The sequence below is a fragment of the Polypterus senegalus genome, chromosome 11, assembly GCF_016835505.1.
Source record: "Polypterus senegalus isolate Bchr_013 chromosome 11, ASM1683550v1, whole genome shotgun sequence".
Lineage (NCBI taxonomy): Eukaryota > Metazoa > Chordata > Cladistia > Polypteriformes > Polypteridae > Polypterus > Polypterus senegalus.
This window is the reverse complement of record NC_053164.1, coordinates 129,602,874-129,629,800: the sequence shown is the minus strand read 5'-3', so window position 1 is coordinate 129,629,800 and position 26,927 is coordinate 129,602,874. Positions and strand designations below refer to the sequence as shown.

The 26,927-nt window shown below is 38.3% G+C and overlaps 2 protein-coding genes across 5 annotated transcripts in view; both read right to left on the bottom strand.

Annotated features, from left to right (window-relative positions):
- LOC120539517 overlaps positions 1-17,081 on the bottom strand; it is an 85,699-nt gene extending 68,618 nt beyond the window's left edge. Inside the window, exons 1-5 of one of the 2 annotated variants that reach the window (XM_039769649.1) lie at positions 17,023-17,081; positions 16,857-16,892; positions 14,565-14,897; positions 10,242-10,547; positions 6,461-6,775 (exon numbers count right to left, since the gene is read on the bottom strand). In XM_039769649.1, coding sequence (XP_039625583.1) covers positions 6,461-6,775; positions 10,242-10,547; positions 14,565-14,897; positions 16,857-16,892; positions 17,023-17,053 — 1,021 coding nt within the window. In that variant the 5' untranslated portion in view covers positions 17,054-17,081. The remainder of the gene's footprint in view (positions 1-6,460; positions 6,776-10,241; positions 10,548-14,564; positions 14,898-16,856; positions 16,893-17,022) is intronic. The other variant, XM_039769650.1, reaches the window with a different exon arrangement.
- The window catches only part of LOC120539518, a 580,969-nt gene that overhangs the window by 165,138 nt on the left and 388,904 nt on the right, over positions 1-26,927 (bottom strand). The window lies entirely within an intron of this gene.

The following is a 26,927-nucleotide window of genomic DNA, read 5'->3' as shown; positions in this document are numbered from 1 at the left end:
TTACCCGTGGGCATGACAAAGGCCAGCGGCAGCCTGTCTATGAGCTTAATTTAAACTTTAGGTTTACACCGTGCTTTGTTTCCGAAGTAGCAGCACTCATGAATATGGTTGTATACGCGTATGTCACTCACTCGCTTTATTGTTTCGCTGCCTTTTCAATTATATAATGCATGTTTTCTTCAGTGCTTTTTGGAGCTCTTTCTGGTTTTCTACGTACTGTGTTGACAGTCAGTTCACGTGATTACGTGGTAGGCGTGATTATGTCACACGAAACCCCGCCCCCCACGGCTTTCAAGCTCAACTCCATTACAGTAAATGGAGAAAAATAGCTTCCAGTTATGACCATTACGCGTAGAATTTCGAAATGAAACCTGCCCAACTTTTGTAAGGAAGCTTTAAGGAATGAGCCTGCCAAATTTCAGCCTTCTACCTACACGTGTACTTGGAGAATTAGTGATGAGTCAGTGAGTGAGTCAGTCAGTCAGTCAGTCAGTGAGGGGTTTGCCTTTTATTAGTATAGATATGTACGTATATATGTATATATATGTGGATGTATGTGTATATATGTATATATGTATGGATATGTATATATATGTGTGTGTATATATGTATATATATATATCTATATATATGACAGCAACACTCATCACTCACAACAGTGACAAAACAATTACATTGACAATCATGTTACGTTATTTTAAAAATGTTTCCTTTTCTTTTTCATTACTTCTTTAACATACTACTTCTCCGCTGCGAAGCGCCGGTATTTTGCTAGTTAATCATAATCACCAAATTTCTCAGAAATAAAATCAAATTGCATTTTGGAGTTCCCAAAAGTACTTCCAGACCAGACTACCAGATTTTTCTTTTCATCCAGCAATGACCATTAGGTAATCAGGGAGACACTGACACATTAGTATAACAAGAAGTCTTGTAACACAGTGGATGAATGAAGAGAATGGACACAAGAAGAAACCTGAAGAGACACCACAGGTGAGATGATGGCAGAAACTGGATTTACCACCAACTCAAATATGTAAGATAACTTTGACATGTAATGAGATACACTTGGCTGTCAGTAGAACAACAAAATCTGAGCTTATTCGTTGCCCTATTAGGTATTGGATTGAAAACTACAGGCACTCTTGGAATGTATACAGTACATTGTGGTTATCATTCATAGTGAAAGCTCTACTCACACTAAAAGTCTGGTAATCCTGAAAGAAGATGTGTTCTTTATTTGCCACTCTTAATTTTGTTCCCCAGGCCCCAGTTAGAACTTACATTTACCACTCATTTGTTAACTTCATCCCAGCCCTCTAAAGGTGCTACTGTGATCAATATGCAACACCTTATTATTTTCCTTGTTTACTGTCTGAATGGTTGATTGCAGCAGGGTTCTAAGATTTGATGGTATCAGGTTTTTTAGCCACATTTAATTCAGTTTGATTTCATGAACTTGAAAATGAGACAGTAAATGACAATAGGGAATGTAAGACTGTTTAGAAAAGAGACAAATATCAGCTAGACAAGGCAGCTAAGGAGCAGCATATCTCCACCAATGAATGCTCTTCAGTCTGGAATGCCTTACAAGTGATTACTGGTTGCAAATTCAAGCAGCCCTCACCCCCTTTTCCTCCACACACTATTTACTCGCTACCTGATCAGATAAACAATTTCTGTTGTAATCTCAAAAAGTTCCCTTTTACCACTCAAGACACAGAACCATCAGATATATTTTTCTCAGAGTCCAACTCCTTCTCCTCCCTTGCATTTCTAAGCATCAAGACTGTTTACTCTTCTGGATGCAGAAATGTTGTAAAGCTTCTAGACCAGACATTTATCTCTTCACAACAAGACAATGTACTGAATAGCACCTGTATTTACAGTCATTTCACGGATCTTTGCCTCAACGCAAAGTCCCTTCCTGTTTCAAAGAATTCACACATTTCCTGTCTAAATGATTATGGGCTAGTGGCACTGGCTTCTGTACTAATGAAGACATTTCATCATCTAATTCCTCGGTTTCTCCGATCTGTCACATTTTCTATCCTTGAACAACTACACTTAGTTTACATTGCTAACAAGTCAGTTGTGGATGCAGTAAACATGGCTGTCCACAACACCTTGCAGCATTTAGACTCTCCAGGTACTCATGGCAGCATCCTATTTGTGAATTTTAGCTCAACATTTAACACAATTATTCCAAAGCTTCCCCATTTCGGAATTCATAGTAGAGAAAAGCCAAGCAAAATGACAACTTTTATTGGCTATCTAAAAAGATTACAATATGCAGGCTTTCAAGGCAACTCAGGCCCTTTCTTCAGGCAAGATGAGGAGAAGGAGTTGGACTGTGAGAAAAATATATCTGATGGTTCTGTGTCCTGAGTGGTAATAGGGAACTTCTTGAGCTTGCAACAGGTAGTTGAGTAAATAGTGAGTGGAGGGAAAGGGGTTGAGGGCTGCTTGAATTTGCAACCAGTAATCACTTGTAAAGCATTCCAGACTGAAGAGCATTCATTTGTGGAGATATTCTGCTCCTTAGCTGCCTTATCTAGCTGATATTTGTCTCTCTTCTAAACAGTCTTACATCCGCTATTGTCATTTACTGTCTCATTTTCAAGTTCATAGTAGTAACCTGAACTGTTTCTCATCACTCCAGATATTTTATTTTCTACAAAACAGACATCAGACCTTGAAGCTAGGCAAATATCAGTCCAGAGCACCTCACTCAGACCATTTTATACAGATCTGTTTTCACTGTGACATTAAAGAGTTTTTCTGTTGAAAAGTGGCACAAAATCCAAATAAATCCACTGAGATTCAATGTTGTATAGCTTTAAAATGTGAAAACGTCCAAGGGGGGTGAATATTTTATGTAGCTTTTGTATTATTACTAACTACTACAGCATATAATGTTTTGATGATATAATTTATTGAATATTGTACTGTGAATTCAATTTACTTTATTACATGTGTGGATGGGACAGCACGGTGGCGCAGTGGGTAACGCTGCTGCCTCGCAGTAAGGAGACCCAGGTTCGTGTCCCAAATCCTCCCTGCGTGGGGTTTGCGTGTTCTCCCCGTGTCTGCGTGGGTTTCCTGCAGGTACTCCGGTTTCCTCTCACAGTCCAAAGATATGCAGGTTAGGTGCATTGGTGATTCTAAATTGTCCCTAGTGTGTGTGTGTGTGTGTGTGTGTGTGTGCCCTGTGGTGGACTGGTGCTCTGCCCAGGGCTTGTTTCCTGCCTTGTGCCCTGTGTTGGCTGGGATTGGCTCCTGTGACCCTGTAGTTAGGGTATAGCGGGTTGGATAATGGATGGGTGGAGGGACATTTGTGGATGTAATGCCAAGAGAAATTCTTAGCAACTACATTGCCTGACAGTAAAGCTCAACTTTAAGTACAAATTCTCATCTCCACAAGTCATTGTGGACAGCTGAAATTGCTAACTAAAAGCCAGTTATACTGGACAGTTTTAACTATTTTCACACACGTGCGATTAGGAGACAGCTAAAGGGCTTGAGTAAGTGTAATGCTTCATCAAACAAGGGGGTTGCAGAGTGTGCTGACTGTCTCTCTCAGTTCCTTACAGACCATTCCCGGGAAATCCTGCAATGTCCTGGCACCTCTGATGACGTCATTTCCAGCTACAGCACCTCTGATGATGTCACTTCCGGCTCTGGCATAGATGACATAATTTCCTCCACCAGCCCTTAAAACTGCCATCTCACCTCGAAGTCCTTCTGATTTGGACTCAGTCTTGTAAACAACACAATCAATTCTCAACCTTTTGCATGCCAGGATCGTAATATACGGGTGGCTGCCCCAAACCTTTTTCACTGTCTGGAGTCTTTTTGTGACACTATAATATTCCATTTCTTGAAACTGTTAAGTTTTAATGAACCTATTCTGAGTGTATTAGATGTGCATGTTACCAATAAATTGACTTTGTGCACACAGACTAGTGAGCCATGTTCAAAAAATAAAGCCCTTTGTTAAATAATGAAAAGCTGACAATGAAAAGCTAATGGTTTTACTTTTTGTCGCAGGAAGTCAGCAAACATGTCTAACATCTCATAGCCTAGAACATGAAGTAGGATATTAATAAAAATGAATTCCACCAGTCTAATTTAATTTACAGCTTGCCAAAATGATTGATATCATGTTCCAGCAGCAGGTCAATGACTTTTTCTGGGACTGGAAGTCAAATTGTAACAATGTGATGAATTTGAAGAAAAAGAGAAACTTTTTATATGCTGTACATACGATACAGTTTTAAAAACAGAAGAGCAAAATGAACACTGAAGCATTAGAATCTCTTTTTCACAAGAGTATTTTTTTCCATCCATTGTGGTCAGACGCCCAGGAGGACGAGAGGAGGGCGAGTGCCTCCTCCAGACAGAGTGGGGGCGTCCGTCCTGGTTAGGCAGGGGGCCTCGGGTACAGGGCATGGAAGCCCAGCCCTGTAGGGACCCGTGGCCACCGCCAGCGGCGCCCAGTGCCTAGTATCCGGGAGCCCGGCACTTCCGCCACACCAGGAAGTGCCCGGGGGAAGACTTTATGTGGCGCCCGGAGAGCTGCCAGGAGGACAGCCGACACTTCCGCCGCTGGGGCGTGGCCAAGGAGCGGATACTGGGAACACCTGGGGCTCATCCGGGAGCATTATATAAGGGGCCGCCTCCCTCCAGTCATTGGTGGATGTCGGGAGGAAGCGGACAGAGCTGGAGAGAGAGGACGGGAGGCGGCCAGGAAGGCAAAAGGACTGTGTGGCCTGGACTTGGGGAGATCGGTGCAAGAAGGCACTGGGGGTGCACGTGAGGAAACTTTGTAAATAATAGTGAACATAATAAATGGTGTGTGGTGACAATATGATGTCCGTCTGTCTGTGCCGGGGCCAGCGTTCACACCATCCATCTCCTAACCCGCTGAATCCGAATACAGGGTCATGGAGGTCGACTGGAGCCAATCCCAGCCAACACAGGGCACAAGGCAGGAAGCAATCCTGGGCAGGGTGCCAACCCACCACAGGACACACAAACACCAAGTACATACTAGGGCCAATGTAGAATCACCAATCCACCTAACCTGCATGTCTTAGGATTGTGGGAGGAATCCGGAGCGCTTGGAGGAAACCCACACAGACACGGGGAGAACATGCAGACTCCATGCAGGGAGGACACGGGAAGCGAAACTAGGTCCCCTAACTGCGAGGCAGCAGCACCGCCATGCCGCCCGAAGTTTTATTTGCTTCCCACTGAAATCATTGTTTAATGTACTCTGATCAAAGTAATGATAACTTAATGCTGATGAGCAAAATAACCTTCTTTGTTTTATGAGTTTGACATCACTGCTAACCACAGTAATTTACAATTAAAGCAAAACATGTATGGTAAATTAGCAGCAGTAACTAGATACAAATTAAGAAAGTAGCTTGAACGAATACCTGCAGCCAGTGCTACCATACAAGATCAGACTTTAACAACCTGAGCTAGCTAGTGTAAGTTATCCCAGTATATACATATGTATGAGTCTGCATTGCACATGCTGCCTATAATAGTGTAAACAATAAGTATGAAATAAATGCAAAATAATGAAAAATATATCTAGTGTACTAAAATTTAGGGGAAATTATTTTAATTTTGGAATGAAAAAAAGAACTGTGTGCATGTGTTTGATTTACAGAATCATCTATGGTTACTTGTATTTCAGGGAAGAGTTCAGTTTTAATGAGTTTGAAAAGCATTTTTTTTCCTTTTCTGACCCTTTGCAAAATTATTTTTTGTTAAATACAGGCATGATGTTGTATATGTGTCATCTGTAATTGATTAAGCAACAGAAGGCACTCTTACTAAGTACTCTAAGTACTTAGTATAAATCATTAGAAAAGACTGGGCTGGCAATGTCACTGGGTCTAGTATTGAGATGGCAGAAGGGCTTACATTCCAAGAATCAATGCAATATGTTTTCTCAATAGAGAAATTCCAATTTTAAATTAAATAACATGTTTAAAGAAGATATACAGTATAGTCTTAATTACATATGTCACTGAGGTCACTTTCCTGTTTAAGGTCATTTATTCCTCAATTTTATTAATCACTTAACCTAAAAATGAAAAGTAAAACCAAACTGCTATATGAATTTCAACATATGATACTTATCTCATATCTTCCAAAAAGATTGATTTTGCCTTCTATGAAGGATTTTAGGAACATGTGCTACAGGTTCCCTAAAGAATTCATGTGTGCAGAAAATGAATGATGAACACAAACAAAGATAAAATAATTCAGGAGAAAATGTAATTTAATGTAAAATACAGCAAATAAAATATGAAAACAACTAAGCTATTATATATGAATGTGAATGTTGAAATCTAAATGAAGTAGAGGAATAATTAATTCAGTTTAAGTAATCTTTTGCTAAACATTACATTATTAGTAGATGAAGTAGTGTTTGACTTACCCAGTACTCTAATGCTGAAGTAACTGCTGTACTGTGAGTGGATCTCTGGGCTCATATTCAGAGTGTAGTCACACCTCAGTTGAACCTCGGTTTCTGTCTCTGTAGATCGATTTTCTAACAGTTCATGGCTATTCACAGACAGCTCACACTTTTTATCTTCTGAGCTATTTGACTTGAACGGCTGTGAATCGTCATCTCTGTAAAAATAGCAGTGAGCTTCTGAAAATGTCTGAGGCAATTCACATATCAAAGTCACTGCTGCACCTCTTCCAGTTATGTTAGATGTTGCACTCAATGCTGGTTTACCTAGATTACCTGAAATATTTAAAATGTATTTCAAATGGGCAGAAATCTTTGCTTAATATCATCTCTTACATTATTATATCTTCCCATGATTTGAAGAAGACCAGTCCATCATAGTGTACATTTGCATACAAACAAACTCATTCCTTAACTAAAAAGGTTATCAATATATGAATAAAGAAAAGAAATTGGAATGCCCAGGATAAAACCTACATGAACGCAAGGTGAACATGTAAAAACATGTAAAAACAGCACAACACTCTTTACAGCCTTTTTTTCTTAAAAGTATGCTTTTGAAATGTTAAAGAAATTCAGACTTTTTACAAATATCTATACTAATAAAAGGCAAAGCCCTCACTGACTGACTCACTCACTCACTCACTCATCACTAATTCTCCAACTTCCCGTTGGTAGAAGGCTTAAATTTGGCAGGCTCATTCCTTACAGCTTACTTACATAAGTTAAGCAGGTTTCATTTCACAATTCTACGCGTAATGGTCATAACTGAATCCTACTTACGTACATAGATACGTCCATAGCCTGCAGCTCGGCCGCTGTGTGAGGCGGAGTTGCGTCACCCATCACCACGTCTCCCACGTAGTTGGCTGCCTGCCTATATTGCATCCCCCATTCCCATGCATCCCACATAATTGAGTGCCTGCCCATGTAAGGCCTTCCGTCAGCAGCAATCAAAGCGTGATGAAAAGGAGGCGGGTCAGACGTCGTGCTACATTTTCTGATGCAGCTAGGCGGAATCAACTTTGTGACGCTGTCAATAAATACTCACAGAAAAATCCACAAGTTAATAGACACGCTGTCACTAAATACTCGCAGGCAAATCCACAAGTTCATAGAGACGCTGTCGCTAAATACTCGCAAAAAAATCCACAAGTTAATAGACACGCTGTCGCTAAATACTTGCAGGCAAATCCACAACTTCATAGAGATGCTGCCACTAAATACTTGCAGGTAATTCCACAAGTTCATAGACATGCTGCCGCTAAATATTCACAGGCAAATCCATGAGTTATTACTAGGAATGACTGTTAAACATCTTAGATTCAAGAGTAGCGATTTGGATGGTGAGATATCAATCGAGATGATCACCATCGATCAAAGAACTGTCACTTACCGAGTGGTTTTCATGCCCAGAGATGCCGCCTGCCTTTTCCATTCTCTGTGTTACATATTGCACTGACATATCAGGCTCAATCTTGATATCCAGAGGAACATTGTGTCTTATGTATTGAATGACTGGGACAGGTTCAAGGTGTGGACTGATAACGGTACAGGAGATAATTATACTACACAGGAGCACTATAAGAGTGAAATGCTTAAGCCCTTCACCTATGCTTCTACATGTGAGTTGATGGCTGCCGCTGAATTGTTTGGTTGTTGCTTTCAACTGTACCGAAATGGCCAAATATTTTACACCTTTGGAGAATCGCCAATGCCTCTTAAACATCTTCGATTCACACGTGATGATCTGAGTAGTGGATACTTTGATGTTTATGAATGTTTCAACTCTCAAAAGCTGGATGCGAAGTTATCGATGAAGCCGGTTGTATGCTTACAATGCTTGACAGATGCCGAATGTCGCTTCAACACAAGTCCTGCAAATACTAACGTAATTGAAACAAACAATGAAACTCAAACCGATTGTGACAGCAGCAATCCAAGCTGTGAGAAAACAGTAAAAAGGAGGCGTGTGAGACATTGTGCTACATTTTCTGATGCAGCTAGACGAAAACAACTTTGTGACGCTGCTGCCAAATACTTGCAGAAAAATCCACAAGTTCATAGAGACACTGTCGCTAAATACTCGCAGAAAAATCCACAAGTTAATAGACATGCTGTCGTTAAATACTCGCAGGCAAATCCACAAGTTCATAGACACACTGTCACTAAATATTCACATGCAAATCCACAACTTAATACCGGAAATGCCTGTTAAACATCTTACATTCATGAGTACGGATTTGGGTACTCTTTACAACGGTTGACAAACACGGAATGTAACTTGAACACAACACATCCTCCAAATACGAACCTGATTGAAAGAAATAATGATAATCAAATCCTTGATGACAGCACTCAACACTCATAACAATCACAAAACAATTACATTGACAATCATGTTACGTTATTTTCTTTTTCATAACTTCTTTAACACACTAATTCTCCGCTGCGAAGCGCAGGTATTTTGCTAGTACTCTATAAAGGGTACAAATGCCTTGAGCATTGGGCCTAAGTACTGTCAAGAAATACTTGTTTAAGTATTTATCTTTCCACCTGATTTTTTTATCACTGGGTCATGTAGAACTGAGTTCTTCCCATGCAACATTTGCCAAATTATGAGAACTAACTGATTTGAAATATTAAGCAAATTTTAAGAATGTGGGAGAAAAATATGCTCAGTTAAACTCAATCAATTGATTAAGATGCATGACTTATGGTATGAAACACAAAAACCTACAGAAAACACAAATACATCAGAGAGAAGATGGAAACTCCACACAGACAGTGACTATGTCAAGAATTGAACCCAGGTCCCTGCAGAAGTGCTAACTACTAAATCACTGTGCCATCACTATGTACTGTAAATATTAAAAAAGTTAGAAATAACTAAAACTGTACACAAAATTACTCAAAAGTGTGTGAGTTTTAAGTACTGAAGTATTCTTGTGGTAAAATTATGATCATATAACTTTATCCATCCACCCGTTTATTTCCTAACTGATATAGAGATTACAGTATATAATTTCATATCAGAATGTAAAAATTGATTATTTCAAAAAATGTAAAGCTTTTTGACATAATAATAAGATTAAATGTACATAATCTGACCATCCCTTATACTTATACTGGTCCGGAAGTTAACTGTACATGGCTATTGATAAAAAGTTCACTAAATAAATTTTTTTGAATCATGGTTACATCTCATTTCTTAGATGTTTCAGCCATTACTTCCATTTTGGGGCTATAAAATTTGTGCTAAGGTTTTTTCATGTTACAATTGTCTGCTAAAGATGAATGTCTCTTGTGGTTTAAAATTTCTGTGGGATGAAAAAGAAAGCAGCTGAGCCGCGGATGGTTGTACAATGAATCCCATTGCACTAAACTCTGTAAACACCACTTGACATTTTTCAATCCTCCGGAAAGAGATCAAACTGTTCAGATCTCCCTTATCTTATAAACAGTGAAAAAAATTAGGAGGTGAAGCCTTTCTAACCAGAAAAATCCCAAAATGTGGACTAAATGAAATACTTCTGTATTATTAGGATTAGTACTTTAGAATAAAGCATACATTATTTTAAGTGACATCCTGTCCACTCGTACAGTTAGTCAGTCAGATGATTAAAGTTCAATTATTTTCCATTACACTGTTTTCTTCTTAAAATTACTTTTAAAGTTAAAGCATCTCATTCAAATAATAGTAGCCAGGCAGTAACAGTTATGACGTGTGTTGTGTACTCACCATATATGTCCACTGTCACATTCCTACTGCGGCGTGATATCCATTTGTCATTTTCTCTTATGACTTCAATTTCACAGCTCACATTCACTTGAGTGACCCTCTTTACTGATTTTGGATCCAATAGTTGATACTTTAAAACCAGTATCACACAGGCTTTTGCATCTGTGAAGTATGTCTCTGATTGGAGAAGATCTTCATTCTTATAAAAAAGGCAGAGACCTTTAACTGGTCGGTCCCCTTCACATCTAATCATGATAGACTGATTCTTCTGATCTTCTGTAGTTGCTATTTTTATTTCAGCTTTAACTGGAAAGAAGCAGTAAATAATTGAATTTAATATTAGAAAAGGAACATACAAACAGAAATGCAGGAAAGCCAAATAATACTACTTTCTAAAGTATCTATCTATCTATCTATCTATCTATCTATCTATCTATCTATCTATCTATCTATCTATCTATCTATCTATCTATCTATCAACATAAGGAAATAGCATAATTTACAATTCCAAAGATTTTGATTTCCTCACTGTCTTGGTGAGAAGTGAGAAGATTAGATGTAGGACACATAGATATCATAACTGACTGTACTAAAAAAAGACATCACTTTCTTCAGTTTTCACTGCTCTCACTGTCTAACTACTTTTAATTTAATAACTAATTCTTCAGAACAGCAAATAAGGTGACCTGAATGCTCCCCTGAGGCTACAGTATTTGCCTTGTTCATTTCCTTGAAAATAAGTAACATACAGTAAGTGATGGATACATGCATGTCATGTCATGTGCTGTACTGTAGCCCTGTTAACATGATTACAACATATATCAAAGAGGACATATTTATGGTATTCTGTAACAATTTATTTCTAATCTACTGTAAGTTCAAAGCATCAGACATTAAGGTGTCATTCAGATTTTTTAAAAATTAAAATGACTAAAAACAAAGTATTTTTTGTGAAACAAACTAAGATTAAGCACAAGACTAGCTCTTGAGCAAAAGAAAGAAAAATGGACAAAATGATACAAGAAATCTTTGTGAATTAATCAGTAGTTACCAAGTTGTGATGGACAGCCGGCGTTTCAGTCTGGCTGGGACATTCCTCTACAGAAGAAAGCAGCCATTTCAGGGCATTACATTCCCCGGGACGCTAGTGTGACAGATTGGGGACACTATCGCTCCCTTGAACCCCTGTCCACGACTCCAGACACCAGGTAAAAGTCCAATAATCGAGATTATTAAATTGTCACAGTGCACAAAGCACCCTCTCCTCCACTATACTCATATAATAAACAATCACAATACAATAATCCAATCCTTCACTCCTAGACGCGTTGCCACCCTTCCACCCAGCTCAGCTCGCCGTCTGGGAGCTCCCACAATCCTTTTATATTCCTTGACCCGGAAGTGTTCCCAATCCCCAGTCCATGTGATCTTTTATCAATTCCGGGTCAGGTAAAAAGTCCTTTTTGATCACCCCGGAAGCACGTCATTTCCTTTGTCCATGTGACTCGGACGTACTTCCGGGGCGTAGGGTAAATAACCGTTATTCCCCCCTGCAGCGTCCCCTAGCGGCCCGCATGGCATCCAGCAGGGCTGCGTATAAAAACTGCAATGTCCATGTTGCCCTGCTGGTCTTCAGGGGACCTCCATACTGCAAGGAGAACTCCACCTGGTGGCTTGGGGGTATTGGCAGGGATAAACGGCCGGCCATACACCACACTAGATGAAAGTATGGTATGGTATGGTATTAACCTGGAGAAGAAATACTTCTGGGCCATGGACTTTGAGAGAAGTTTGGAAAGCCCCAGCAGATTGAGCCGGAGTTGGGAGGATGTGTGACGGAGCTGCTAGGAGTGGAGGATTGGATCATTATTATTGTTATTATTGTTTATTATTGAGAATTGTGGAGAGTGCGGTGCTTTGGGGCACTATTATTGAAGAAAATATTAATAAAATCTTCTTGGTGTTTTTACACATGTGCCTGGGACATCTGTCTGGCGGGCTCAATGGGGCAACAGAGCCTAAAACGTCCACAATTGGCGTAGTCACCAGGATTCTGGCCGTCTTTTGGTCAGGAAACTTTTTTTTGAAAGTGGACAGAACCCCAGACAGCGACAAACGCAACCGCCAAACCCGTTTTCGACAAATCGTCATGGGAAAGAAGAAGTCGATGAAACCGACCGTCTGTGCTGAGGCAAGTCCGGTGCACGACATCCCCTGTGACCATGAGGAGCAATGGAGCGACACCACCGTTGGGTGGGAAGACATTTTTCCGGGTGCTGATTTCACCGACAAGGTATAGGCCGGGGGAGGGATAGAAAACATTTTTAAAACAACCCATTTTGTCCCCTGCTCATACCTCATAGATGGCGTGCACCCAGAGGTCGTAATAAAAATGGCAAGTCATCCCGAAGACGGTTGGACAATGTCCAAGCGGAATAAGAGCAAGAAAGATTTCTGCATGACGTCGGACAGCCACGGACACGAGACCAGCCCCAGAAGCACCACGGGAAGGCGGACAAAGCTTTGCACGGCATAAATAAAGGTAAGGTGTTTCGGGGAGTGATCGATCAATCCGCCAATAAATTGAAGCTAATCTCCGGAACTCCAAGTCCCAAAAGGCCGTGCGCAACCCAAATACGCAGGCACAGAAGAAGCCTGTCTGCTCACAGCTGGATGCGGGGTTTTTGAAAGCCTGAGCGTGCCTCCATCTGATCAGGAAGGGGACTTTAATTTGTGTGGGAGCTGGAAAAACTCAGGTGTACTGTGATGGACAGCTAGCATTTCAGTCTGGCCGGGACGTCCCTCTACAGAAGAAAGCAGTCATTTCAGGGCATTACATTCCCCGGGACGCTAGATGGCAGCTCCCCTGGATGGAAATGGTTCCTCGGGTTCCCGCAGGGCAGCATGGAAAATGGAGTCCGTCTCTTCAGCCGTGTTGGGTGCCATGGGTGCCGCCAGGGGGAGCTCACCAAGAACCCGGGGATTTTTATGATTATGCCACCCCGGAAGTACTTCAGGGTCACAAGGACGGAAGCCTGCAGTACTTCTGGGGCATTTGACGAAAGAAGATGTGGTATTGACCCAGAGAAGAAATACTTCCGGGTCATGGTCTTTAAAAGGACTCTGGAAAGCCCCAGCAGATTGAGTCGGAGTTGGTAGGGTGTGTGACGGAGCTGCTGGGAGTGGAGTATTGGATCATTGTTATTATTATTGTTTATTATTGAGAATAGTGGAGAGTGTTGTGCTTTGGGGCACTATTATTGAAGGAAAAATTAATACAATTTTCTTGGTGTTTTTACATGTGTGTCTGGGACGTCTGTCTAGAGGGTTCAAAGGGGCAACAGAGCCTAAAACGTCCACAAAGTATTTATTTCTCATTTTCATTGTAGTTTTTAATAAGATTAAGATATTGATCTAAGAAGGAATAATACAAACTCCTTCTTTGGGTAGAGACTATTACTGGGGTCTGGCTGGACATATAAAAAAGGAGTCTGCATGGTTAAGGACAAATAGAGCCACTGGTGTACGAGATTCTCTTCTTTCATATTCAGAGGTACATGACAGCTTCCTAACACCTATACACATGAAAGGTGAAGTTTCAGTCATTTGTCCAGCAACTCATGTGGCTGCCAAGAAGTACTAGGAGTTGGTGACTCCTTAGCCAAGTCAAAGAAGAGTAAGGCAGAAGAGTATAAAAGGGAAGAAATATTTGTGCTATGCTTCTTGTATATTACATTTCCCTGCTAAAGATTCAGGTCTCCTGTGGTTTAAGACTTCTGTTGGGTGAAAAAGGAAGCAGCAGAGCCTAGGATGGTTTAACAATTTATCTTTTTGCATTGAACTCTGTAAACACCACATGACATTGTTCAGTCCTCTGGAAAAAGCTCAAACTGTTCAGATCTCCCTTACTTTATAAATAGAGAAAACAATCAGGACGTGAAACACTTTCTTACCAGACAAATCCCAAAGTGTGGACTATATGAAATACTTCAGTATTATTAAATTCTTTGGGATGTATGTAATAAGTATATTGTTTTAAATGACATCAGCCAAGTCAAGGAGTGTTCCAGGAAAAGTATAAAAAAAGGAGAGAAATATTGTGGAAGACCCCACTATAGGTCATCACTGAACAACAGATAGGCAGACTTTAAAAGAAAAGAATGTGCTCACATGAAAGGAGGAACATGCGCTACTTGTTAGGTGATGCAGCATTAATTCATTAATTAGGTAATTCAGTGGATCACTTTTACAGGTGATGTACAGGTAAATGAACTGAAATTAAAAGTTTAGCCAAGCAATACTTAAAGTTGAGTTAATACGTACCAAGCTCCTTTACTATTACTTCAAAGCTGTCACTTCTCCCAGAGGTTTCACTGTTGATAATATTTTTAGAATCACAACTGAAATGCAGATAACCTAGACTTTTTGGATCCATATCTCCCAGCAGCTCTCCTCCACTTGCAGTGAAGTCACACTGGTTGCTGTCTGAGCTCACTGATCTGAACGGCTCTGATTCAGCTTCCCTGAAGAAGCGGCACCTAACACCAGAGACACACTGGGGAGCTGAGCAGCTGATTGTGTGTTCACGGCTCATCATTTCAATAACATTGGGCATAATCTCCATTTCAGGTTTCTGCAGCTCACAAGATGCATTTCCTGCAACAGAAAAGCAACATAGTTGTTACATGAGAAAATGATGTTTTTTTCATATTTATAGATAATTTCTTAGCCATTACACATCACTGTTTATAGAAACAAATTAATACTAGAAAGGTATATTAATTTGCTAGAAAAGTGTATTAATTTGCACCTTTTTTGGTTCCCCAAAGAAACATCCACACAAAGAACATAAAGAACAATTATTTATTTAGATCGATATCAAGCTTCATAGATAACTAAATAGATGGGAACAGATTTGTGAAATGCCAGTAGGTTCGTGATTTTAAATAGACTCTTGCTGTCATAGATAGATAGATAGATAGATAGATAGATAGATAGATAGATAGATAGATAGATAGATTTCTCCACAGGAGGAAACTGGGTAATTGATTGTCATAAATGCTAGTTTGATGTTGATGTCAATGTTAAAATACTTGCAGTATTCATAGTGATTATATTTTTACAGTATATTAATAACTTTTATAGTGGAAAGTAGAACAATAACATACCAAGTGGACATTGTATTTGTAGATTTATTAAACTCAATCCAAATATATGCTCTACATTCTAATTCATATTAAAGATTTGATTTAAAACAAATTTCTAAATGATTACCTCTAAATATATCTTATCTTTTAAATATTTTGACATTTTAAATGCTTTTAATGTTTTTTTTTATTAAACAATGTCTGTGTTTTTCCAAATAATGCAGCCATAGGTTAGATACTCTATTAGCTTCAGTTGTATGAAATTAAGCTCACAGGGGAAGCAATAAAGTATGAGAAGTCTAAAGAAAAAAGAAAAATAAATATGTAAAGCTATTTTTTGTTTGTGATATTATATTTAAAAGTGATATAATATAATGTAATGCAAAATAGTGGCAATGTGGTTAGTACTGCCACATTACAACTCCAATATGTAAAGTGTGTCCCTATTTTGACAAACTTTCCCTTTGATACTCTAGTTTCTTCCTACTGTAAATTGCCATAACATACTAGTTTTGTTCCTTGATATAGAAAAGGTGTGGAGATCAGTGAAGGTGTACAACATAACTGAGCAGTGCAGGAGGATATTCACCTTCTCATGGAACAGGTGTCACAGTGCCTGGCCAGCAATGAAGCTCTGTGTATGTAGCTAAATGAAGCAGACAGTGAGAAGCCAAAACTAAGACAAAGGTGCGTGAGCTGGGAGAACAGGAATGCTATATGAAGCAGAAATGTTAAAAAGTCAAAAAAGGCACACATTTGAATGAATGTGGAGATTAACAGTGTGATTCAATTTGAAAGTGTGTAATCTGTTGCTATAAACAGTCATTTTTGTTGACAGAAAACTTAATTCAATAAATGAAACTGATAAAGCAAATTTTAAAAATCTATTCAATGAACTGATAAATTTGAAGTATCAAGATCTTCACCAAAAGGCTGATTTATTGTATACTTATGAACTGCTTAAAATATAGCACTTAGTTTTTTAAGTTGAACTTTTTATATACTTGCTTGTTTCTTTCCATCATTTTTTTAACACACAATTTTATTCTCACAGCAGTTAATTGTCCATAATAGGAAACAATTTGCCTGACTTTGAAGCTAGTGTAGAAAATGCTTTCAAATTTACAGTATTTACTGCATCAGACAAAGTAAATTAAAATAGCATAAAAGTAGCTAATATTGGCATTAATGGAGTAAAGAAAAACAAAAATGTAATTAAACTCCTTTAAAACAACTATTCAGAGAGATTTGAACCACACAATGCATATTTAAACTACTGTCACTGCCGAAGAAAAAACCTTTCAGAATTTGAGCATGATTACATTAAGTAATAAAACCATTAAGTGAATTTACAGCTCTACAATTTCTATTAAGCGAGTCTTTACAAAACAGCAAATATCTGATTTGTGATGTAATGATAATTTATTAAAAAAAAAAATTAGGAAACAAACAAAATGATGTAACATACCTTTTACATTTGAAGTCATGTCAATTGGATCCATGGCTTAAAAATATAACAAGAAAGTTAGGATATAAAATACAAGTATTTACAGTAAGTACTGTGGAATATCAAATGAAGAAACACAGTAATTATTTGTTTTAATAAATATGGCTGTACATAGTGTTCTACTTACTTTGTAAAAAAATAAGGATGAAAATATGCATAATGAGAGAAGTACTCCTATCAGTCTCAGCTCACCCTTAACTTATCTTAACATTTCAAACTGGCTTCAGTCTGCAGAGTTTGAGGTTAAGACCAGGAAGTCCATGATTATGAAGTGCGCTATTAGAAGTGAATGTTGTGAGATGACTGTTTAAGAGTAATGACATTCAAACTTTCTAATGAAAGAAAAATAGAACTTTTTAAAAGATAAGGCAAACCTGTCTTTAAGTTCCTGCTATACTATTAACATTAAAATTGATTTATTGAATTATGTAACTTTTTCCATATTTACCTATAGTCTGCTGCCATGCCATTCATTATAATAACTGTACAAATAAAGATTGCATTATTATAATGAAATGTGCTGTTGCTTTTACACACAAATATGGATGTATGTGTGTGTATTTCTGTGTAGGAGACTAAACAGTGCATAATATTTTCCTACAATTCTGACGCCATGAACTGATAACTTATGCAATGATACATTTAGGGGAGGAAAGATGCTGCAACGGCTGAAACATCTGCCTTTCAGCTCAACAGCCCCACATTCAAATCCTTTTGCAGCAAATGTTACAGTGTAGTGTCCAAGTTCTCCCTGTATCTTTCTTCCTCAAGGGACTCCTTTCTGTAAACCAAAGATGTGTGTAAGTTAGGCTAATTGGCCAGTTTAATTGGCTTACTGTGCATGAGTGAGGGAGTGAGGGAGGGAGGGAGGGAGGGAGTGAGGGAGTGTGTTTTGTTTTATACTGTGTTGGTGAATTTTTTGGGTTTGTTCCTGCTAATGGTGCCAGCCCCAATCAACATCTGTTGGTTAAGAAAGTAAATAAAATGTCTGGATGGATATAGAAATGATGTTGTACAGATACATTATTACCAACAAGTTGGCTTCAAAAATAATGATTATAAATGTTAAAAACTAATGTACTCTGTTTTTCCTTATAAAATAATAAAATATTAGAAGTGAAATTGAGAAAAGTACTGGTCCCCTTCATGGACATAAGTCAAAGAGCCATGTCCAAACAGAACTGGAGAAGATTAAAAGCCTTGAACTTGAACAACAATTATGATGATAAGAATGACATTTTTTTCTATACCGCCTCGTAGTCAGTATTTCCATAGATATGTACGTGTTTGAAAACTTAGTGTATGTTTATGTGTATATGTATGTGTTTGAGAACTCTTTGAAAACATCACTTTACTTTACATGTCCTCTCTTGTTTATGAAAGTTTGGCCCAAAGCCTGTAAAAGTGACAGGCAGTGAAAGGAACATCACCATGGAAAATCATCAAATATTCTTCCACTATACTTATTCACGCCCTGCTGAAGAGTGCAAGTCACTTAACTACCGGGTGATTCTAATTGTCAAGGCCCCAAGTTATGAAGTATTACTGTCTTAATAATGAAGCAATCCCAAAGAAATTAAAGTATTCCTGGATAAATGTAAGAAAGAGTGAGGTATGCTTCTCTTTTTGACTTATTTGTGAATGAACTGGATGACTGTGATATAAGTGAAGGTTATTTCTAGCAAGATGAGGCTACCTGTCACAATTTCTGTCAATGATGTGGTTTTTCATTTGGGTGCTTAATTGTCTGAGCCCCATGCCACAAGTTAAAAATCCCCTTTTTTGATAACTTTTGATGACAAGTATAGGGCACAAGGCAGGAAAAATCCCTGGACAGCATGTCAGTCTACCGCATGGTGAACACACAGACACACACACAAAGCATCACCAATTCAACTAACCTGCATGTCTTTGGACTGTGGGAAAAAGTCAGAAAACCTACAGGAAATACTTACAGACATGGGTACAACATGACTATGTAAGGATCATCCAGGATGTGAACCCTGGGCTCTGTGCTGCTTATTAATCATAATCACCAAATTTCTCAGAAATAAAATCAAATTGCATTTTGGAGTTCCCAAAAGTACTTCCAGACCAGACTACCAGATTTTTCTTTTCATCCAGCAATGACCATTAGGTAATCAGGGAGCCACTGACACATTAGCACAAGAATGACAAGAAGAAACCTGAAGAGACACCACAGGTGAGATGATGCAAGAAACTGGATTTACCACCAACTCAAATATGTAAGATAACTTTGACATGTAATGAGATACTTACATCTGGCTTTCAGCAGAACAACAAAATCTAAACTTATTTGCTGCCCTATTGGGTATTGGATTGAAAACTATAGGCACTCTTGGAATGTATACATTGTGGTTAACATTCATAGTGAAAGCTCTACTCACACTAAAAGTCTGTTCATCCTGAAAGAAGACGTGTTCTTTATTTGCCACTCTTAATTTTCTTTCCCAGGCCAGCAGGGATGTTCTAAGATTTGATGGTATCGGGTTTTTTAGCCACATTTAATTCAGTTTGATTTCATGAACTTGAAAATGGGACAGTAAATGATAATAGCGGATGTATGATTGTTTAGAAAAGAGACAAATATCAGCTAGACAAGGCAGCTAAGGAGCAGAATATCTCCACCAATAAATGCTCTTCAGTCTGGAATGCTTTACAAGTGATTACTGGTTGCAAATTCAAGCAGCCCTCACCCCCTTTCCCTGCACACACTATTTACTTGCTACCTGATCAGATGAACAATTTCTGTTGCAAGCTCAAGAAGTTCCCTTTTACCACTCAGGACACAGAACCATCAGATATATTTTTCTCACAGTCCAACTCCTTCTCCTCCCTTGCATTTCTAAGCATCAAGACTGTTTATTCTTCTGGATGCAGAAATGTTGTAAAGCTTTTAGACCAGACATTTATCTCTTCACAGCAAGACAGCACTGATTAGCACCTGTATTTACAGTCATTTCACGGAATCTTTGCCTCAAAGCAAAGTCCCTTCCTGTTTCAAAGAATTCACAACTTTTCCTGTCTAAATGATTATGGGCTAGTGGCACTGGCTTCTGTACTAATGAAGACATTTCATCATCTAATTCCTCAGTTTCTCCGATCTGTCACATTTTCTATCCTTGAACAACTACACTTTGTTTACATTGCTAACAAGTCAGTTGTGGATGCAGTAAACATGGCTGTCCACAACACCTTGCAGCATTTAGACTCTCCAGGTACTCATGGCAGCATCCTATTTGTGAATTTTAGCTCAACATTTAACACAATTATTCCAAAGATTCCCCATTTCGGAATTCATAGTAGTAACCTGAACTGTTTCTCATCACTCCAGATATCTTATTTTCTACAAAACAGACATCAGACCTTGAAGCTAGGCAAATGTCAGTCCAGAGCACCTCTCTCAGACCATTTTATACAGATCTGTTTTCACTTTGACATTAAAGAGTTTTTCTGTTGAAAAGTGGCACAAAATCCAAATAAATCCACTGAGATTCAATGTTGTATAGCTTTAAAATGTGAAAACGTCCAAGGGGGTGAATATTTTATGTAGCTTTTGTATTATTACTAACTACTACAGCATATAATGTTTTGATGATATAATTTATTGAATATTGTGCTGTGAATTCAATTTACTTTATTACATGTGTGGATGGGGCAGCACAGCGGCGCAGTGGGTAACGCTGCTGCCTCGCAGTAAGGAGACCCTGGTTCGTGTCCTGAGTCCTCCCTGCGTGGAGTTTGCATGTTCTCCCCGTGTCTGCGTGGGTTTCCTCCCACAGTCCAAAGATATGCAGGTTAGGTGCATTGGTGATTCTGAATTGTCCCTAGTGTGTGCTTGGTGTGTGGATGAGTGTGTGTGTGCGTGCCCTGTGGTGGGCTGGCATCCTGCCCAGGGCTTGTTTCCTGCCTTGTGCCCTGTGTTGGCTGGGATTAGCTCCAGCAGACCCCTGTGACCCTATAGTTAGGATATAATGGGTTGGATAATGGATAATGGATGGATGGATATGTGTGGATGTAATGCCAAGAGAAATTCTTAGCAACTACATTGCCTGACAGTAAAGTTCAACTTTAAGTACAAATTTTCATCTCCACAAGTAATTGTGGACTGAAATTGCTAACTAAAAGCCAGTTATACTGGACAGTTTTAACTATTTTCACACACGTGCGATTAGGAGACAGCTAAAGGGCTTGAGTAAGTGTAATGCTACATCAAACAAGGGGGTTGCAGAGTGTGCTGACTGTCTCTCTCAGTTCCTTACAGACCATTCCCGGGAAATCCCGCCAGGTCCTGGCACCTCTGATGACATCACTTCCAGCTACGGCACCTCTGATGATGTCACTTCTGGCTCTGGCATAGATGACATAATTTCCTCCACCAGCCTTTAAAACGGCCATCTTACCTCGAAGTATTCAGTTTTGATTTGGACTCAGTCTTGTAAACAACACAATCAATTTTCAACCTTTTGCAGCCAGGATCGTAATATATGGGTGGCTGCCCCAAACCTTTTTAACTGTCTGGAGTCTTTTTGTGACACTATAATATTCCATTTCTTGAAACTGTTAAGTTTTTATGAACCTATTCTGAGTGTATTAGATGTGCATGTTACCAATAAACTAGTGATTCATGTCCAAAAAATAAAGCCCTTTGTTAAATAATGAAAAGCTGACAATGAAAAGCTAATGGTTTTACTTTTTGTCGCAGGATGTCAGCAAACATGTCTAACATCTCATAGCCTGGAACATGAAGTAGGATATTAATAAAAATGAATTCCACCAGTCTAATTTAATTTACAACTTGCCAAAATGACTGATATTATGTTCCAGCAGCAGGTCAATGACTTTTTCTGGGACTGGAAGTCAAATTGTAACAATGTGATGAATTTGAAGAAAAACAGAAAGTTTTCATATGTTGTACATATGATACAGTTTTAAAGAGAGAACAGCAAAAAGAACACTTAAGCATTAGAATCTCTTTTTCACAAGAGTTTTATTTTCTTCCCACTGAAATCATTGTTTAATGTACTCTGATCAAAGTAATGATAACTTAATGCTGTTGAGCAAAATAACCTTCTTTGTTTTATGAGTTTGACATCACTGCTAGCCACAAACTTTTTTTTTTGTATTTTGTATGTTTTTGTTGTCTTTTTTTAGTATGTAGTTCTATTGTTCATTCTCAATAATGTATTTATAAACACAGCAAATGTGTCTCTAAATTGGTATCCCTTGCAGCTATAAAATGATATTTTTATCTTTCCCCTTTGGCATTTTTTAAATTGTCTTTGTCTTTGTGAGGCTAGTGGTTTTCAGATATGGCACTTACTGTACATATATCATGTTACGTCTCTAAATATATATGTATATATATATTTTTTTTTTTGTTGAGTCTAATGTTCAGTCTTGTGTCAGATAACTGGAGCTGCAGATGAGAATGTGATCACCATGCTCAATATAGAATTCTAGTGTATGCAACTGTAAGTTATGCACTAATTTTATTACCTATGATCAAAGGAGTTGTCACGTAAAATGGCAACATCTAGACCAGTATGAACCACACATACACACTTTTCTGGGTTGTGAGATAAGATCAAAGTACCTGGAGAAAGCACAGGAGGAGATGAGACAGACAACAAACTGAAGGTGGCCAGTATAAGAATTGATAATTAATAATCAACCCCCACCCCTAAGGACACCAATAAATGTAGTGTAGTAATAAGTGGAATTTATCATGCCGACCCAGAGGGATGCCAATAAATGTTGAAAATGGAGATATTAATTTTAACTTGGTTAATTATTTATCAGTCTTGCCTTCTGCAATACTGGCAATGAATTAAATAATTCAGCAAGGCTTCTATTTTCTTTCCCTTTCCTTTCTCTTTCGTAGCAGTTTGTTTCCATCTTATAGACTTACGTATATCAAGTTTGAAGAAAGAAATGGACAAAGAAACAAATTAAGGGTTTAGTGAAATCTGTGTATAATGTTGGTGGGTCGAGGCAGTCAATTGTGACTGATACTATGGTCAACGATGTAAAAATCATACAAGTGACAACCAAAACAATCTTCAGTGGGCTTTTATGTGTTAGTGGCAGGAAGTAAAGGTGACAGAGGAAATAGGGATGACGTTGAGAGACAGCGACAGAGATGACGTCATAATCTGGAGCTGGAATTTAGGTCATCGTAAAGGAACCGGAAGTAAAGTCAGTAGTGCAGAATGGAAGAGTCACCAGTTGAAGGAGATCTGGAAGTGAAGTCTTCTATAGGAGTCGGGATGAGCGTAATGTTGATGAATTTCTGAAAGGTGTGTTCTGTAATCCTCCGTTTTTCTGGTGAAGAAGGGAAAAAGGCCTTAATACTTCATACTACATATCCATCTTTTGTTCTTTTTCACTCTGTCGGGCCTGTTGATTGCCCCCTAATCGCGCGTATCTGACAAAAGGTAACTGAAACACACTTGTTTTAAGAAACAAAATCATACAATTTATTGATAAACAAAAGGATTATAATAAGACAGGTCACAGAGGAGGCTAGACAGACAAAATTAGCATTTAAAGGCCTAATTTATTTAAACATATAAACAGTTTTACAATACCAAGTCTTTTAAAGGTCATATCCCATGTTGTGTGGAGGTGCTACTTTTTTTCAGTCCGGGTTCACAGGGAAGATTTTTTCTTGAGTAGGAGTGCACTCTTTCTATTAGCTACATGATCCTTTCTTAATGGTGTGCAGTGCTTTCTTCAGTAAGGCTCTTTGGTGTGTCATCTGCAATTTCAAAGAAAAAAGCATTGCTCTTTCTGGCAAAGTAGTTTAGATTCTGAAGTTTACTTTTTGAAGTAATGTCTGCTTCTACGCCTTTTCAGCTCACTGGCTCACCATTTGGCATGGGAGAGAAATTATCAATTTCTGATCCACAAAGAGAAAGAGGCTGTCAGTCCTTAGGTCCCCAAATAGAGAACAACTCATCAGCTGTTAGTTCCAGATAGGTTTCAGAAGGTCCTTTTTGCAGATCTCCCCCTTCTTGAGAGTATCCCAGAAACGTGTCTCAAGAGAATCCGCAGGGAGTTCAGTGAGAGCATCCAGAGACATATCTCAGATGGCATGAGTGTCACTAGTTTTAAGGGAATGCATAACTTATCCTGATTAGATAAAAGTTACTTCCAGTTTCATAACAAGTGGGTCCTCATAGGTGAGTTCTTCTGTCCATTATATCTGTAATGCATTGATTTGCAATTCTTGTGTTCTTTCTTGAGTAAATTTAACATCTTCCGGCTCAAGAATTCTGCAGAGTGGCCTCTAGACAAATGTCAGTTCTACTCTGATTTACACCTTTGTTAGCAGATGAAGACCATGAATATCAAGATACAAGAATGAGTTTAGTTACTTAGTTTGGAATGCAAGTGGGGGAAAACGCAGCTGGATACCTGCATCCCTGTGAAATCAGCTTTCTTAACGGGCCTGTTGTGACAGCTAAAGCCTATCAGAATGGGTAACGCCCAGTTTGTACTACACCAGGAATCAAATTTAGTTAGCAATGCTAACCCCTGTGCATCTGCATTTTGATCCTTGTGTACAGTAGTATTTTTACATATATAATAGTGTTAAGTGGGCTATTTTCATTGAGGTAATAGAAAGCTGGCAATATTTTTCATTTTTTAATTTATATAGTAAGTAAAGCAAAACAGGATCTTTTATTGTTATTAGTATTGATATGATCAGTAATCAATAGCAACAATATTAAAATCTTCTATTTATTGTACATTAGGTACATTTCATATCTGCAATAAATGTTTTTCTGTTTTTTTGTGATAAAATATTTATTTTAGAACAAATATATTATTTTAAGGGTGGCATATTGTTGCACTGGTTATCGTCACCTCACAGCTTAGGCATGTTGGATTTCATGTTCTTACTGTAGGTTTTTCATCAACATACTGAAGTTTTCCTCCCACATCCCATTTTAGGCTGTTTTGTAAAGCCACTGCGTGTGTGTGTGAGTGTGACTGTGGGTTTGTGTGAAAGTGGAACCTGTGATGGATTAATACCCCATTGTGATTCTCTTGTTCCTCTTGTTGAAAGAAACCCTAAATTGGAGCTTTTTCTTTTTTTATGTGTAGCATTTATTAAATGTTGGCGTTTTCTCTGCCATGTACAGTATTTACATTGTGGCAATAGGAAGTGCTCTTTTAAATATATTTTTGAATATCTTGGATAGTTAATATGCATGCAGAGTGTTTGACAAGATAGTTTGATTGTCTCAGGTAACATTTTTTTAAATGTAAATCTAAATGTAATAAATAAATATCAATAATATATCATAACTAATTTTAAAACATCAGTAATCAAATATTAACATGTTTCTGAAAATGATGTTATGGCATAACAATGAAAGTCAGTAATAAATTGTAATGATAATTTACTCTTCTTAGAGAAAGAGACAAAAATAAATCAACCACACATTCCTAACAACATGGATGAGTAGATGATATAGTAAACCATTAATGAGGCAAAGCTAATAACATTTAACAATATGCAATAAATACAGAGGATATACAGTATATAGAGGATACAATACAAATGCAGGAGTAATAATATGGATTCCATCCTGGCCATTGAACAGTAGATTGACCATAGAGCTGCTCTGGGAATGTCCAACTGGACAGATACTCTGTGGCAGGCCCAGGACATGCTGGAATGGCTATATCTTGCAGTTTTGGGAATTCCCCAGAAGAAGCTGGAATCTGGAGCTGTGGACAGGAACGTATGGGCTTACTTTCTTCACCTGATTCTGCCATGATCATCACAAGGAAATGCAATGTCAGATAATGAGATGAAACAATAAAAATAACCAAAATGAAACAGTTCTTAGGGGTGCTGTATTGAAAGTTAAAAAGTAAAAATATATTTTATTAAAATATTTTATTAAAATATTACTATATACAGTAGTAGTCAGGGCAGTGGTAGTGCTGCTGCTTTGCAGTTAGGAGACCTGGGTTTGCTTCCCGGGTCCTCCCTGCATGGAGTTTGCATGTTCTCCCCGTGTCTGCATGGGTTTCCTCTGGGTGCTCTGGTTTCCTCTCACGGTCCAAAGACATACAGGTTAGGTCCATTGGTGATTCTAAATTGTGCTTGGTGCGTGTGCCCTGTGGTGGGCTGGCACACTGCTCGGGGTTTGTTCCTGCCTTGCACCCTGTGTTGAATGGGATTGACTCCAGCAGTCCCCCGTGACCCTGTGATAGGATATAGCGGGTTGGGTAATGACAGTCTGACTGACAGTAGTAGTCATTACACATAGTCCCAAACATTTTGCAGCTGTTTAGGCTGTGCACGTACACCAAAAACTGATTAGAAATGCAAAAAACAATCAGCTTGCATAAAAAATATGTGTTTGCGTACATAGTTTTTGAAGTGTTCTTTTGGTATTGTGCAAAAATCTGTTCATGATCAAGTTCAGTTTTTTACTGTGTGTAGGAAAGAAGGGAATTGCAAATATTTAAATGTTTTTTAAATGCCTATGATTGTCATTTGTATTATGTCTGTTAAAGACAACAAGGTCTCACTTATGTTAATGGGGTTTCGTCCCAGCTTCCTTCTGAAATGCTGACCACATAACATAAATATAGTTTAGGTGATGGGCATCAGGAGATCTTATCTCAAAAAAAAAATGTTGTACAGATTTGACTTTTCACCTGAGCCCAATTACAAATCCTGTTTATGTGAACAAAAAATGTATATTATGCAAGTGTTATTTCATAGACAAAATTGCTGTATGACCTATCTTGTAGTTTTTAATGTATATAAACATAAAAGGGGGTAGAAAAACTCATTAAATAATGTTTTTACTACAACTTCAAAATATCAGCAGTAACTTAATCAGCATTGTTTTAAGTCAAATGTTGGCACAGGTATGTGGCTAGGGTGACTTTTTTGAGTGCTTAGATTTATGGTTAAAGAAAACTATGTTAGCATTTAATCCCTTTTTGTGAGATAGATAGATAGATAGATAGATAGATAGA